Source organism: Rhea americana, unplaced genomic scaffold (assembly GCF_003343005.1).
Source record: "Rhea americana isolate MKP2758 unplaced genomic scaffold, rheAme1 scaffold_31, whole genome shotgun sequence".
NCBI classification, from domain to species: Eukaryota; Metazoa; Chordata; class Aves; order Rheiformes; family Rheidae; genus Rhea; species Rhea americana.
Window position 1 is genome coordinate 5,351,532 of NW_028186435.1, and position 16,769 is coordinate 5,368,300.

Genomic DNA, 16,769 nt, shown 5'->3' on the forward strand with positions numbered 1-16,769 from the left:
CTATCTTTCAATTCTGATGAATTTTTATAGATTTATTCATTACCCAAATGTACAATCAATTACAACATCACCTGCTATTTTTTAATTGCTCATTGCATACATTAAAGTGAAATTTCTGCACACTAATTTTGTTTCCACTTAAGAAATAAAAAATGAAAAGCTACAACCACCATTTTTCCAACTGATACAGCAATATGCCACAGCCTACCTTGCATGCCAAAGGCTAAGAATGTGAAAGGAAGAGAAATTTCTACAAAGTATTAAAACTGCCAGTTTTGACCATGGCAATTTTTTTAAACTCACCAACCCAAACTAGACTTGTCCAAAACAGAATGAAAGATTTATACGTGCTGTTACAAATTCTTAAATAAGTAATGCTGTAGATGACATGGCAAGATGACACATTTGGAGTTAACAAAACTATTCATGCTAGTTTTTAAATACTGATTATTTGCACAATCAAGATAATAGATAAAAGGTCTTGAAAACCTCTGAACTCATCCAGTATGAATTGTATTTTTAAGAACAGTATACAAACTCTTACTTCTGAATCATTGTTTGCCACTCTCCTTCCCGATCTCCTATTGGAAATCTGTCAATCTGCGCTTGAATTTTGGTTCTCCATTCTCGCATATAATCTTCAATATCAAATACAAATGGATGTTGTCCAAAATTAGCATCCACAACCTCTCCTGGTGTTTGAAGGCCTACTGTAGGGTACAAGTTTGGCTGCAAGAAATTTTTGGATTAGCTTTTCCTCTTATTCTGAATTCTCCCCCCCTTTATTTATTTTTTTTTTCAACTCTGTAATAATATCCCCAATGCTACTAGTGATGTGTAGAAACAAATACCTCTGGATCATCTGTCCAGTGGTTAAAGGAATTTATATCAACTCAACAATACAACAACCGATATATTTTATTCCCAGTGGTCAAAATTCTTTGAAATAAAAAAGCCTTACTGATAATTCTCATTCTAGTCAGAAAATGTAGTTTTAAAAACTGTGCTAAAGTTTACAACTTTTGGTTTCAATTTTACAAAATATTAAATAATGATTTTTTTAATGACTTTTAAAGACCAGGATTAAAGTTTCTTTCAAAAAAAGAACAAAAATTAAACTTACAAAGTGGGCCATTTTCCTTTTGGGGTGAAATACTTAAAACATCGCTGAATTTTAGTGGTAAGAATTGACAGGATAGAGAACTCATTAGCCTCAAAGTCCAAGTGTAGCGCCTAAAAAGAACTGTAACAGTGCATTGAAGTTCTCGTGAATTCCTGGACTTGTATCTAAAAAAAGACTTTAAAGCATTTATTGTTGTCTTAGTTTTACTTTCTGCTTGGAGATTAGGTCTCAATGCAAATTTAAAATATGCCAAATACGGTAAGATTAAAATCTGCCTGGTGGGATTAAAGTTACTTTCTTAGATGTGAATAGCACCTGAGCAATGGCAATACAATTTTTTTCTTTTTCTTTTTTTTTTAAAGTCTACATCAGATTTAACACTGCAATCAAAAGGTAGTTCTGTAGATAACAAGCATACTATCAGCATATAGTATGCTTAACTGTAACATATTAGCATATAACATGCTAACTGAATTTTAGCTATCAGTAAGAAGTTACAGGCATGCAGGTCACTAGGCACAGAGAATCCCAGTGAAGCTAAAGAAGAATATTCTGGTTGTTCAAGCCATACCAAAGCCTATTTTGCCTCTCTCTCGATTTTTAAAAATCAATCCTTCTCATGGTGTTATCTAGACTAAGCAATGCATGCAGCACAGGAGTCGGATCTTCTAATGAAATGAAAACAATCAATGATAACGAGAAGGATTCCTGCTCCAAATTTCAGATTAAAATGTCAAGGTTGGACTGTACTGGTACTATCAAGGACCCTGCCAGCATCCCTCCAGTGCAGGAGTGACAGGAAGCGCCCAACCCTGTGGCAGGGCAAAGTAGCACTCTGGGTTCACGACTTTGTGTTTGCTTAATATCTGTCCCCATCTCCTGAAACCACAGCAAACAGCAGCTGGTCAGATGGAACAGCACCCTAACCCGATTACATCTGAAGTGAAGTGGATGAGAAAAAGCAAAGGGTATCAGTAGCACAGGGGACACATTTATAATGATTTCAAGGAAAGTACAATTTAATTGACCAAAAAAGATAAAAGACTTCTTGTATCTATGGCCTTAAAAAAAAAAAAAAGCTTTAATATGTTTCATATTATGGAGTGAACAGAACAGAAAATAGATTAGAATAGAACAGATTTTGAAACCTAACCATCAAGCATGAATTAAACCGACCAATGTCTTAAGTAGCCAGCCTTTCTGCATATGATATGTGATTTTATATATATGCACAATGTTGGTGCTTTAACCCTGTATGTAAGGCCTGCATCTGACAAAGTATGTGACAATTAATTGTATGTATTATCTTCTGGTAAACTCTCATTAGAATTGCCCAAATAAAAATGTAAACAGGAATACCCCTTCCCTCACCCTTGCATGAGGATTGGTGTAAAAATAAAAACCCTTTTGCTTCAATTAACAAATCACTGAAATAATGTGAGAAATATCTGATATTAAATGGATTAAGATCATCACTGTATTTCCAAGAAGCATAAGATAAATGTGAAACAATGGTTTATACTACACGTTATTATCAGCTATTCAAAAATGCACTTATCTTACCGGTAAATCTGTGAAAGCGATGCCTGTAATGAAGATAAAATTAAGATTAGTTTCCATATGTCTGGATTCTAGCCTGATTAAAATATGCAGGGTAAGTACAAATACCTGAATTTATCTTTTCACTTGCATATCTCAATATTGAGACAAGGGTCAGCAGTGTCTTTTCTTGTTTGCTATTAGTTTTTTTCCTAAGTAGTCATTATCTTTACATAGGTAGCGTGTATTTGTAATACTCCGTATCAGTCTAGTAACTAATGTACTCTTAATCCACAGCAGAGTTTTGTTTTTTGAGCATGATAGCTTCATACCCTGTTATATAAYCAGAAGCATCCATCCACCCATAAATGCAAGAGGCTGATTTTGCTCTCTCAGGATTAAAGGGAAAAAAAGACCTCTAGATATTTCAGGAACTTCAAGCAATTTAAAAAAAAAACAGCTTTCAGTTACAAATAAATATAAGGAAGTCACTTCTGACAGCCAAATAGTAAGTATATTTCATAATTTCCTTCAATGTTGCTTATAGTTCTTCAATTTTACTTGTGTGTGATAATTACAAGCTTAAGAGGAAAATAGATTTGATTTGTTTTATATCATTACCGCTTCAAATTTAAGATTAGAACGAAGCTTTTAACCTTTTGTCCTCAATTCCACCCCTGCTTTCTATCTCCACTCTTCACCAAGACCTCAAAATCTCAAGAATATCTGAATTCCTTACTCATATCTTTACTATGTTTATCATTCTTTGATAGTAATCTTCCTATTGCTTTCAAACTCCTAGTTCTATCACTTTACTTGTTACCTATTCACACTCTGATTCTTTGTAAGCTACTATCTGGCTGGCACATTTTGGCATCCAACTCATCCTCGTTCAAAATGACCGTGGCAGTTTACAGCACAGATAAATGATGATCAAGTGGCCGTTTGAATCACCTTAAATAAACAGTTACTGCACGTTGCAAGTTATTTGGGCCACAACTCTTGGCTGCTTTGTTTTTCCCTTTTGTTTTTGTTTTCCACTCAACGCAGGATTTCACAATTGCCCAAATAATTGCATGTGCTTAGCACTTTCTGTAATGTCAAATTCTGGGCCGAGTAAGAGATATCCAGTACTCTGGCTACATCTATGGCCTAGAAAAGAAACCTCAGTGTCTTCCAAGTCATGATTTTACAGGGATTTTGAAAAGTTAGTAGCAATAACAACTCAGTAAGATAGCCAGAATTTTTATTTCTATTTCCTAAACACAGAGGCAAAGCTCATGTCAGAAAGTCAAGTTAGTAAAGTTGACCAAAGCAAAATAGTTGTCGGGCTTCCTTCTAAAACTCTGAAATGTTTGTCAGTCTGTCTCTATGACAGGTACCATTTTACTGGCCTCTCCTCAACTATGCCATTCAGCTCTCCTTTTAAACGCATATTAATYGTGTTATTTCACAGTTGGCCTAAACCAGTCTACTTGAAGACTTCCAGTGAGAGAGGAGGTTCTGTTCCTTCCCACTTAGCTTTTCCATGCACATGTCATTGGACAGCCAGAAAACAAAGGTCTTTTTGGCTGTTCAACAATCTGATCCAATTTACCTGTAAAAAATACAACTAGCTCCAAAACCAGAAGTAGTCAGACTACCATTATCAGCTTTAAGTCACCAGTTTAAAGACTCTGGTAAAATAGACATGGACCTGCACCTTCCGTTTTGATATATGCCTTGTAACAGGGCTCGAAGAAAAGACAATGTGTGGTTTAAGTGCCCTACTGCCCTAGGTGTTAAGGTATTAAGTTCAGACACACAGTCCCATTCAATTGGCAAGAACATTAAACCACATGACAGGATTACAGAATGATTTAGTTGGAAGGAACCCTCTGGAGGCAATTAAGCCCTGTTCTAAGGGGGAGACTGAACAACTCCAAAGTTAGATCAGTGTGCTCAGGGCCTGAGCAAACAGAGTCTAGTTCTAACAGACAAGGAGAAGAATTTAAACCACATCATTACCTTACAACTTACCAAACTGCCCTCATGACTGGAAGTGGTAGAAAGTAGAATACTGACTTTAAGACTCCATACCTCAAAAACACCTTATTTCATTTCAAGCTGGACTCTTTTTCCTTACCACCTTCTCCTGTCCTCTGGGTCATTACCCATGACAAGTCTTTCTTCTTTCTGAGCCTTATCCCTTAAAACTTCTTACTCCTCTCAATGCACTTTCAAAATCTATTCACGAAGTCCCAAGCCCTTGTCTTATCTTTAATTCAGAAAATATTCTTCTCTTACAATGTATATCTTTGCTAATTAAATTACATGCAGTGACTGAATTATTACATAGAGTGCATCAAAAACTCTACACCGTCCCAATCTTCAAACTCAAAATTGTCTTGCAATGTCRTATAATGCTAAAATTTATCACAGAGATTTAACGGACTTAATTTTAGGAMAACTTGTGTAATTCATGGCTGTATCTCAACTATGCATGGCTCCAGACTGGGAATACAAAAGACTCTTCCTCTAYAGATATTCAAAATAACATCCATTTGATTTAAAGATTTTAGTGGAGGCTATGTGTTCCCTGTACAGCAGCGCCAAATTTTAAAATAACTCCCACTCTCTTTGGTCCAGAGGACAGACTGGTAGTCTTGCTCTAAAGTGCTAGCATATGCAATTACAAATTAGAACAAACCAGCAGGTTTGGGCTTAACTGATACAACTTTGAACAAGAATTACTGCACATTATAAGCAAATATTAGCCCCTTTAGCAGCCCTGAGTTCATAAACGAAGATCCAGTGGAATAAGATGCCATGGCAAATACTTTCAAATTCGTAAAGTGAATTAGTGCAAATAGCACATAGGGAATTATTATTCCCAATTCTGTAATTAATCCATAGATGAGATTATTAAAGAACTATTCAAATACTTAGCTCCTACCAGGGAGTTTCCAATTTAAAATTTGCAGAAAGCATCAGATTTGCAAACCAAATGTTAACATTAATGATAGTGTTTCTTCATACCCAAGCTGTGTCCGTTCTTTGTGTAGAAGCAGGTATTATTGATAAGGTTGACACAACAACCAATGACATCACCCGTAGTAAATGTTGGGCCATAGGGTTGTCCAGTTCCAGAGGAACAGAATGAATGTCCATCATCTCCATGGTAACCATATGAATGTTTATCCCAACCTAGAGAACAAAGCATTTAAAATTTATTCATTTATTTTAATATAATGAAACAACTACACAAAGTTAGTATAATCCAATCCAAATTAAGGTTAGTAACTATGCTCAGCTTTCTGATTTCTAACTTAAAAAGTCTGTTTCATTAAAAAAAGATATCCTATATCAAAATAGTTGAACACATAGTTCCATTTGTAGTACCCAATAGATAACACGAAGTCAGAAAAAAATATATTTTTCTCTTTAAGCCAACAGGCAAAATTATCACCACTGGAAACACGATCAGCTACAATGTTCAAATTTGAAAAGCTATCTGCAGATCTGACATGTCCCAATAAAGCAGTGAAGATTCCTCTTGTTCTTCTTTTCATCTTGCAAAACTATTGCAGCCATATGTCATAATCAAATTCTTTCTGGCTAAAACCCAAACATGTATCTCTGGGGAAACACACTTCTCCTGATTATTCCTAATGACTGTTCAGCAGCAGGCAGCACTCTTCATAATAGCTCAGCCTCCAGACTACAGTGTCACTAGCTTTGCTGTCTCAAAAAACTAAAAAGTTAAAAGAAACAAAACAAAATCCCCTAACAGATGAAAGTCACAGCCAGTAAGCAAATCAAGATACCTACAAACACAGTGCTAATTTTGCAGGTGAAGAAGCTGCAGAACCAGTTAAGAAGTTTCATACAATTACATTTAATGAAATATTAGTCAGCAAGCAATTGTAGTCTGAGTAACTCAATAATAAGCAAAAAGGCCTAGAAAAGTAGTAAACTTTCAGGCATCACAAAATCTTCCTAAGAGATCTATCAAATACGTCTTCAAAATAATATAAAGAAATCACAACTCAAATTCCAACCCTATTTCTATATCCATTGAGACAACTGAAGGGTCTAGATTAAAGGATATGACTGCCCCAAATACATTATCATGCCATTAAAGATGAGTAAAAAGCACAATCTTTAACACAAGTAGCCAAATTTCATAGGCCAATATACAGCTGACTATGGCAATTTATACTGACAACTCTACATTTTTTTTCAAGCAGTACAGGGCTGTGTCCCCCGTCCCCCGTCAAGCTGCTGCAAAACAATTTAGTTTGAAAGTATTTTCTAAATATTTTTTAAAAATATTTATTAAAAGCTCTTGATCAGTATGACCCATGACAGATTTATACACAATTGCTTCAGCAGACACCGCATTAAGTATTTCTCAGTAARTTAAGTACCAAAAATTATTGCAGTTGCATTGATTAATAATACCTTCGATAAATTATTTGCAGTAGCCTAGATCTTACTCAAAATAATCTTAATGCCACCAATAATTCATCACTTATATGTGCTAACAAATATAACTGGAATTTGCTATTACTATTAGGGTAGCAGAGCATTTCAGTAAGAAATTAACAATGCAAAAGAAAATACAAATACTGTAAGGTCATTTCAACATAATTTTATACTTGCTTAACAGTAACATTTTCTAAAAAAAAAAAAATAGCTGCTTTTTAAATATAAAAATGTATTAAAATAAAACCACACACACATAGTATAGATATTGCAGACACTTGTCACGACAGTATCCCTGATCGTTTAAGTCAACTGAACAGTCAACACAAAGTTCACTACATAGCCTTACCATTAAAGTTGGAAAGGTAACACCATTGAAAACAACAGTAAAAAATCTCACTTTATGGGAGATCTCACTTTATGCTCGACAAGAAGATTTTTTATCAGAGCAGCTCACCCTTATTATTAAAAATTCAGTTTGYAGAGTAAAGAAATCATTGATAGCTCCATTTTTATCAGGAATCATGACCAAATTTTTAAAATATATTTGTTTGCTATTAAGTATCTGCATAGCATTATAAATAACACTAAGATGTTTTACATAATGCAAATGAATAGACATAATTCAGAGCTATGCCATACTACACTCATTGGTGCTTACCAGACCTTTCCCAAAGTCACATGTATTTCAAAACAAAATTAAGCAATATAAGTAACTTATCAAATATAATAAATACTAAAACATACCTGGTAGTCTATTCATGTTCACACCCTGTGCCGAAAGCCCAATTCCCATGTAACTGTAAAAATGAGAGAACAAAGGAATGTATCTGTCTCTTAACAAAAAGATGTGTACGTGCAGGATATTGTCAAGAAACACTGCTGATTAATCACATACTAATTAGGCTGCTGAGAGACCATTTAATACCAACACAAATGCGATGCAACCGAACAGAAGTCATTCCTGGGGTATATGGCTTATTATAGACAGATTCTATCTCTGCAGGAGGCAAGGACAACCTTCTCCTCCTTCGGGCATTTTGGGTTACCTACAGAGAATACTTATGGTAGCAATAACATTTAAAGCATGGCTGAAGAATGCCAAAGGCCAGCTCTCATTTTGGAAGAAGGGGTAAAGTCATATACATGACAATTTCATCACCTTCTACATACTTAATCATATTYTGCAGATAAAACGGAATTACTTGTTTTACAAAATACATGCAAAACTGCATTATTTCAGCAGCAAAATGTATCCTTGCAGAAAAGACTATTGCAGGCCTGGGTCACAGAGCAGAATGCTATCTGGAGAAATTTACTGGTAATACCCACTTAGCTGTTGTAGATGGTAAATATTTTTGCTGTACTAACCAATAATCTTAAGTCTCAACAAGTCCAAAAGTCAGCTTTACAAACACTAGATTTAAAAAAGTGTCTAACAATTTTTAGTGATTCAATAATCAACTTCTGGAAAAATCAAAATGCAGTTTTTCCCTAAAATCACATTACTTGAAGAAAGTGAAATCTCTTTCACATCTATGTATTAAGCCAAAGTCATTTCATGTCCAAGATGACAGGAAAAAAAGACAGCACAATGAAATTGTGCTTTCACTCAGAAAAAAAAAAACTGAAGTGGTAACTAAAGCAAACAATCAGAACTCATCTAACCTTTCATCATTTTTTCAACACACACACATTTTGACACTAATTCAAGCTAGTTAACAGAAATCTATCATGAAATAAAAAATAAGTCGTAGGAAACAAAAAAAAATCCCTTCATGTCAATCTGAAAATAGTTCAAGACCACAAATGAGACCTTCAGATTCTCATCAAGAAAGATACAATTAAGAAATTATTCCGCCAGAAAGCACAGATTAATCTGCTATTTTAACTACATGCTAACTACACACAGAATGAAACTGCAAAGGAAATCACAGAAGTCATATGCTTAATCATGTAAAAAGATTTCTGTTTTTTCTATTGATCACCTCCAACAGTTACCTTACCTGCCTCTAGATTTGGTACTTGCAAAGCTGCCCTCCAACATTTTCTAATACACCCCTCTCCCTCCAACAAGCATAATGAAACTTCAAAAAATTATATAGGTGATAGTCCACTTAAAGATACTGCAGAGGTGAAGCAAAGGGCAACAAACAAAAGGATTAGTCTTTACTGCATAGCTAATTACATTACTGACRCACCATTACAACAGCAGAGTCAACAAAACAATTACAAATGAAAGCAACAAGTAAAAAACCCTAATATTTCATCTTGAACAATAAAGGTAGAACTGTTACGACAGTAGTCTAGAATTCAATGCATGAAGTACTCTCATTGAAAGACTGCAAATTTATTACTGTAGTTTTCTAGGCAAATTTAAGGACCTTGACCTTTTTTTAAAAATAATTTTAAATAACTTTAAAAACAAGTCCATCTACTACAAGAGTCTTTCAAGGTAAGCCATATTCCTAATAAAGTTTCATTTCAGTATTCTTACAGAAACAGAATTAAGGTTACACAAAAATGTAAAATGATGGATAGAAATTGATCACCACAGGTAACACTATGGTTCTAGCTGGCACTAATATGAACACAGTGGATTTTCCCTAGATATCATAAACATCCGAGATTCTTCTTTAATCTAGTAACCATTGTAAACATGGAGCCACTGTACAAGATACCCACTAATTTCACTGGCAATGACCAGAACACTGACACTATCCCAATAAAGACTGATATTTCAACAGTATTTTTTTTTATGTGATTTTGGAATATTAACAATATTTCATAAAGGAGACAAGGTATTAACAGAAACTTGAGTAAAACTGGATTAAAACCTTTCAGTTAATTAACATAACTGCTCTAAACATCAAAAGGAAAAAAGACTGGCTACTATCTATAGTTAATTTATAATTAGCTATAGTAATAGTTGGATCACTAGCTGATCATGTGCAACTAGATACTACATAGTAAACTGACAGAGAAAACAGTATTGTGACACTTTTTTAGATAACCTAAAATTCATCAACATGAACTGTATTTACACCAAAACACTACATGTAATTGTGAAGAAAAAGAATGCTTAAAAATTTTATTTTTCTGGCACCTGTAAGTTTCATAAGTTGGAAAGTTTCTTTTTTTGATTTTTAAATAAGTGTAGTTCATATTTAGGTCTGAAGTCATTGCCAGTAGAAAACTTGCTTTAGTTGGATGAATTATACAATTTGTCCTCATATATGGTTCCTTGAGTTTCACAYAACAGGTGTTTCAAGACCAGGCCAAACTCAGTGGCAGGGCTATACGTTTAAGTCTACCTCCCTTTGTCCTCTATAGAAATGCAGGAGGACAGCACAACAAGCAGGCGCACCAGCCCGTTCCTGATGTACTGTCACAGAAACGGGTGCTGCATAGGAGATAGCCACGGACAGACAGGAGGAGCAGGTCCGTTCAAGGCCACGTGATGCTGGAACGAAGYCGCTGGGGAAAGGGAGCTGTGAAGGCCAGGAAGCAGCACGCTCACTCCAACGTGCAAGTCCTTCCAGATGGGCATGATCTGGCTGGCTCGACAGAATGGAGTAATGATGTATTTCAGATGCTGCCTCCCTCGACTACTCCCTGCTTACCTGCCAGTGCAGCTACATAGCTCTCCATGCATAAACGTCGCTGGCTGCTGCTGTAGCAGGATTACTTACACAGGCAAACAGAAGGAAGTGGACTAAGAATCTGTTCTAAGAAGCCCCTCTTTCTGAGCATTTTGGTCTCTCCTGCTGCTATTTATCATCTTATTAAATTGTTCAAGTCTTAGAGTAGATTATAAAATCATAAATAACGATGTGTGCAACTAGTCACAGAATACATGAAGTCAACCAATTAGAGACTAAATTGAGAGAGCCTAAAGCTGAAAACTGATCTAAAGGGTGTCCAAATTAGAATTAAGGATCAAGGAAGCAACAGCRTCTTAAGTACTATTGATTTTCCACTTCCAATTGTATTTGTTCTTGTTCTAGGTTGTCATTTTTAACATCTCAGCATATGGTCCAGTTTACACTTCACAACTGCAAGCTATATACAAATTTTTCATAATACTGCAAAACTACTGAAGTCTAATTTTAGACTAAGATTCAACTTCTTGCCGCAAGGTAAATATCAAACATGCATGCATTGATACCTACTTTTTCCACTATCAGACTGAAAAGCCTATGCTTTCCTGCAGCGAAACATGAAAAGCAGCAACCTCACAATAATAATTTTCTTTTCAAGTATGTTTTCATTCAAAGAGTTGAATTCACCCTTTTTTGCTGGCTTCTATGTGGCTGCCTGAGCAGACTAAGTGTGAGAAATATAAAAAAGCAAACAAAGAAAAATTAGTACAGAACTGGAAAAAAAAATCAAGAGTTCATGCAAGAGTCTGATTTCTACTTGAAACTTTTTTTTTTTTTTTTTTTTTTTGCCACTACATGGAAGATGTACAGAAGATCTTTCAATGTGGAAGTCAATGATAATCAGAATTCAGGTAATCATATACTGTCTACCCCATTCCTTAAGAAATAATACAAAATCTGAAGAACTGTATCAAATCACGGGTACCTTGGAAAACATAGTAGTGCTAAAGATGAATTCGAGTACTAAGTATCACATCTCTTGTTTTAAAGAAAAACAAATACTCCATCCTACTTGCAAATGCCAATAAGAGAGACAAGCATAATAAAAATTTAAGATCCTCTCTACTATGAATTTCATTAGGAAGTTCAGCATGCAGAGAGTCAAATTCCTGCTTTCACCAGCCTACAAGTTATGTTAACGACAGTATAACTGGCGGAACTGCTACATCATACCTTGAAACCCAAGTTGTTTCAGTGATGATAAAAGAAAATAATCAAGCTGGTATCTGGATCCTGTTTTCACTGACAGGCTACAGATTTAAAAAACATGACTCAACATCACACARTGGTATAGTCTAAGTTAACAAAATATCTGTATGGAACCTAAAGCAATTTAGTCCAAGAACTAATGTACATTTCCACTCAAAAATAAGGCAACTGATAACATTCTGATGTTTCAAATCAGCTGACAACTAAGAAAAACAAAATACATACTCTGAAAAATGTCAGTTATAAAGTAAGTGCAGTTTTGTTTTACTGTCAAATAAGTACTTAAGTAAAAAGGGAAAATAGGAAAACACTGCAGTATCGTTAAGAATTTTAAGACTAAATGACATTAAGAGGCTTTGCAACTGACTCAAAAGGATGTAGAAGTTCAAATAATGTCCTATAGTTTCCTACTATCCTCTTTGATGCTAAATTTTAAGGTCAGAAATATAGCAGACTAACAAGATGTCTAAATTCCATTTTTAATAGAGTTAGTCTGCACCAAAATTCTGTAGGAATATGCTAATCCAAGAGTCTTATTGTCTACACAATCACAAGAAATGAGCTGTTAATTTTTTTTCTCTATAAGTGTTTCAAAATATGCCATAGACAGTTTAAGTCTTTCATTTCAAACTGAAAACAAGTTTAATTTTATGGAATGTTTCCAAGGAAACAGTATTTTGAACATGATAAGCCCTGGTTTCAGATGAATCCAGTTCTACATAGAAGAAAAAAAGAAGTCAGGCAATCATCCTTCACAGTGTTTCAAACTGTTATCCCTATGATGTTTTTCTTATAATTCTTACACTGTTTTTAGAAAAATTATAATTTACTGATCTAACCTTCAGAAATACATCTGACTTTGAGGTTATAAAATTTCTCTTTAGTGATACTACTGAGCACAGAAGTCTTTTGAGGTAAAATATTGCCAGAAAAGGATAGCTGCAGAAATAGGTAMTACATGTCAGGTCCACAGTAAGATAAGTATCCATGTACTACATTTGCATGAATGAGCCCCATAAGAAAGGAATAACTTTAAAAAATTGCAAGAATCAAGAAATGAAACATATTATCTTGATCCTTCTTTTTAGAGGCAGGAACCTTCATTTCTAGAAAGCACCACCAACAAAATAAAACTCTTTTGTTCCAGTTCCTCACATCTCTGACCAATGAAACACAAATCTCTAATAATGCTCTTAAATATTTAGTTGCAGTTCTTCCCACTTTCTCAAATGTCTGGCCTGTATACTCAGGTAAAAAGAGAGAGAGAGAAAAGCTTCATAAGACAGTCTTCCTTATCCATGATCCAATCTCTTGCACCTGCTGCAATTCAAATCAAGACACTAACACAAGAAAGCTACTTCAGACTTTCCTTGCGTCAGATCTCTATACACCTTTATACACAAGTAACCTACTATTAATGTCACAAGACATATCCATATGCAGAGACTGAGCACAGTTAATATACTGTATTGTAACAAAAGACTGCTTTGCCAAGGGATTGAAAACTGTTTTTTAAGGGCATATCAAAACCAAAAACTAGGTCTTAAGACTGCACTAAGCTTTTAGACACACAAAACAAGAAAAAAAAAATCAGGAATTGAAGTTGTTTTGTATTTTGTTTACTGGTTGTGCTTTGCTCAGACAAGAAAATGGGTATACTGGATGCTAAAGGAAAAGCCAACTTGTTGCAACAGAAGTAAAATTCAAAACAAGAAAGTATGATTTCTGTTTAAAGCTATACACATACATTCTCTAAAAGAGAGTAAACACAAATTTTACGTAAACTTCACTCAATACGCTAGAAGAGCACAGACTAAAACACAGGCACGAGTGTCACATGAAAACTTAAACTCTGTGCTCATAGGATTTGATTCTTCAGGATAGTCGTTCCTTTATTTCTACAGCCGCCTCATCGCATATGCATAATGACGTACACAGTCGTGCACTGCCAAAGCAGCATATGATTGACTGTATAGTCAGTGTTAAAAAACTGCCATCCAAAAGGTATCTAAAGCCTTATTAACAGTGCTTTAGCAAAAAATACAACGATAACTTGAAGGAGTTGCGAACTAAATTTATTTGGGCATAAAACATTCAGCAGAACTTACACATGCAATATAAAGTACGCCCATGAAGATCTGCACCAATACTACCACACTACAGACTAAACAATCATTCTCACAGAAACGTAAGCTATTCTAACCACTATTTGCCAAAAGATTAAAGCCATTCTAAACTTAACTTTCCTTTTTTTCCCCCTCTAGACACCTTACCACTTTCAATGCTTGTTTTTATTCTTCTCTTCAGAAAAGCACACCTGCTTAGAACACATTGAATTTTCCTCACCTGCTCTAAAAACAGTACAGACAGCCCAGAAATAAGTGCCATTTCTATGATTTGCCCATTGTTGGTATTTACAAATCAATGAATGATGCAAAGAATGGACAGAAATTCAAGACAGCGAGGATAAATGTTTTTTTTCCCCAAAAGAGTTCACCTTCCCAGTAAAGGAAACAGACACCAGTGGCATAAACTGGCACCACGACCAAAGCTAGCACTCCCACTCTACCCAAGTCCAGATGCTCATTCTTGCCCCAAGTTCTTCTCTTTTACTCTGTTTGAGCTACTCAAAGTCATACARACAATCATATTGCAGAAGTAATCCGACTGAAGAATAACTCACTCTTAGGTCAACTTTTGGAGAATAAGTCACCCATTCTGATTGACTGCATAGCTGGCATAAGTTACAAACTGGCACAAGAACCACCATTCAAATGTTCAAAGACTACTTTTTGCGGCCAAATGACCACAAAGTGTCCAAACTACACCTTAAAATAAGAATTGTAAACATTCAAAAGCCAGGAATGCCAGGCTGGCTTTGGAATGCCAGGAGCCAACAAGCCTAAGACTGAAGTTCATGTGGAAATGGATGACCACACAATAAATTACACATACATATATGAATTATCATCTAAAATAATGGGATAGTATTTTGCTTCTGAAAATCCAGGTAGTCACCGGATACTCTTGAGACAGCCCCTTGGGAAATGGAACTGAAATATGCTTACATGCCCAGAATGGACAGCCAAAGTGTGTAACCAAAGGTTCCAGTAAAGCTCACAGACCCTTAACTCGCAGAGATTGTAGATGGCTATTCACAACTGCAAAAGGACACCCTCAAAACAGCAGAAGAGCACAGCACCACAAAGAGCACAAAGCTAAAGATTTGTAGTTTACACAGAAACTATGATAACATCACGCAGATATCTTTCAATTGTGTAAGAGGGAAACATTAACTGGTATCTGAAGTAACATGTTTATTGTGGGGCTGTAAGACAGATGCATTACCCCTTTCCATAAAGTCAGAGGACCTACATCTGTAAAAGATTAGCAAAACTGAACTAAGTAAAAAGCAGCAAAGTAAAGCAAGTAAAAAGAAAACTGAAAACTAAATTTGAGAGAGAGACTGGAAAACAAGCCACATTCAGACATACCTACCTAGCTAAGAGAATGGCCACTACAGTCATTTTGGGAAAGTGAGGAGACAGTAAATACCTTTAAGAGCAGAACAGATTTAGACTAAGGCTTGTATCAAAAACACATCTTCAGAACTTAGCACATGCTCGTTCATTGGTGATCTTAGCTAACTGGCTCCTATCCTAGAAATTTAGATGAAAAAAAAGAGTTGTATAGAAAAGACAATACAATGCCTATCTCATTCCTCTGAGCATTATATTAGGAAATTACAGAACAAAAACTCTGTATGTTACTTCTGGTTCTCTGGTAAAACAATTGCAAATGAAGAGTACATTTGGAGCTTTAAAAAGTGTAAAATTAAAGCTACAGCTATGTTTAGTTTCTCCAGCTATATGAGTATTTTGACAGTAGTTGCTGCAATACTCTGCTTTGACTGACATATTTGTTTTTGTTTATTAACTGGAGCTACCAATAGAGAACAGGATATAACTTGCAGTTACTACTGTTCTTCCTACCATGCCTTTTAATCATCATCAATGTACTTTTCCCCATACCTACATCCATTACTCATCTACTGTTAGTATCTCCTATTGCTCACATCCCTGTTCACAATGTTCCACGTAAGCCCAAACAAAACAAAGCAAAACAGAACAAAAAATTAAAAAACAGTACAAAAAGGAAAATGTAAACAGGAGTCCTCAGACTGCAAAAGGAGGCAAAAAATTAAGGAAGAAAATTGACGAAATGCAGAACAACAGAAAATATTTACAGAGCAACATGACAATTAGTTAGCACATTTAAGAGATTTTAAAAAATCTCCAAGACAATTATTTCATATATCTGTATTGCAGCAGCACAGAAAAGACCTTCGGACCCTTTGTGCCAAACACTATATAAATATCAAGACAGTTTGTCAAAGATATTTGAACCTTACTACTTTTCAGCTTCAGTCTCACATCCCTTTTCCTTGTTTTTTACAACCAGTTGTTGCATGGTATCTTATGCCCCATGAACTCTTTTAGCATCAAAAAGCAACTTTCACCTTCATCTGACCTATAACATCAACCACCATATACATTTGTTATTTTCTGGCAAGCCTGTTTTCATGCTTTCTACAAAGTGTCCCTAATGCCTAGGAGTTCCGTATCACGAATGTCTGTAAAATTAATGTATTCAAATTCCTGCACAAGACTCTGCCCTCAACTCTTCAATGCATACAGAATTTACTGACTTATGCTACTAGTGTGACAAAACCAATGCTGTTCTCATACAGATACAGTTAGGAAAAGTCA

At 35.2% G+C, this 16,769-nt stretch overlaps 1 protein-coding gene across 1 annotated transcript in view; it reads right to left on the reverse strand.

The window, feature by feature from the left end:
• The window catches only part of RANBP9 (RAN binding protein 9), a 39,723-nt gene that overhangs the window by 11,621 nt on the left and 11,333 nt on the right, over positions 1-16,769 (reverse strand). Inside the window, exons 3-6 of the mRNA XM_085310045.1 lie at positions 7,877-7,929; positions 5,681-5,848; positions 2,687-2,709; positions 545-729 (exon numbers count right to left, since the gene is read on the reverse strand). Of these exons, the coding sequence (XP_085166171.1) occupies positions 545-729; positions 2,687-2,709; positions 5,681-5,848; positions 7,877-7,925 (425 nt within the window). The 5' untranslated portion in view covers positions 7,926-7,929. The remainder of the gene's footprint in view (positions 1-544; positions 730-2,686; positions 2,710-5,680; positions 5,849-7,876; positions 7,930-16,769) is intronic.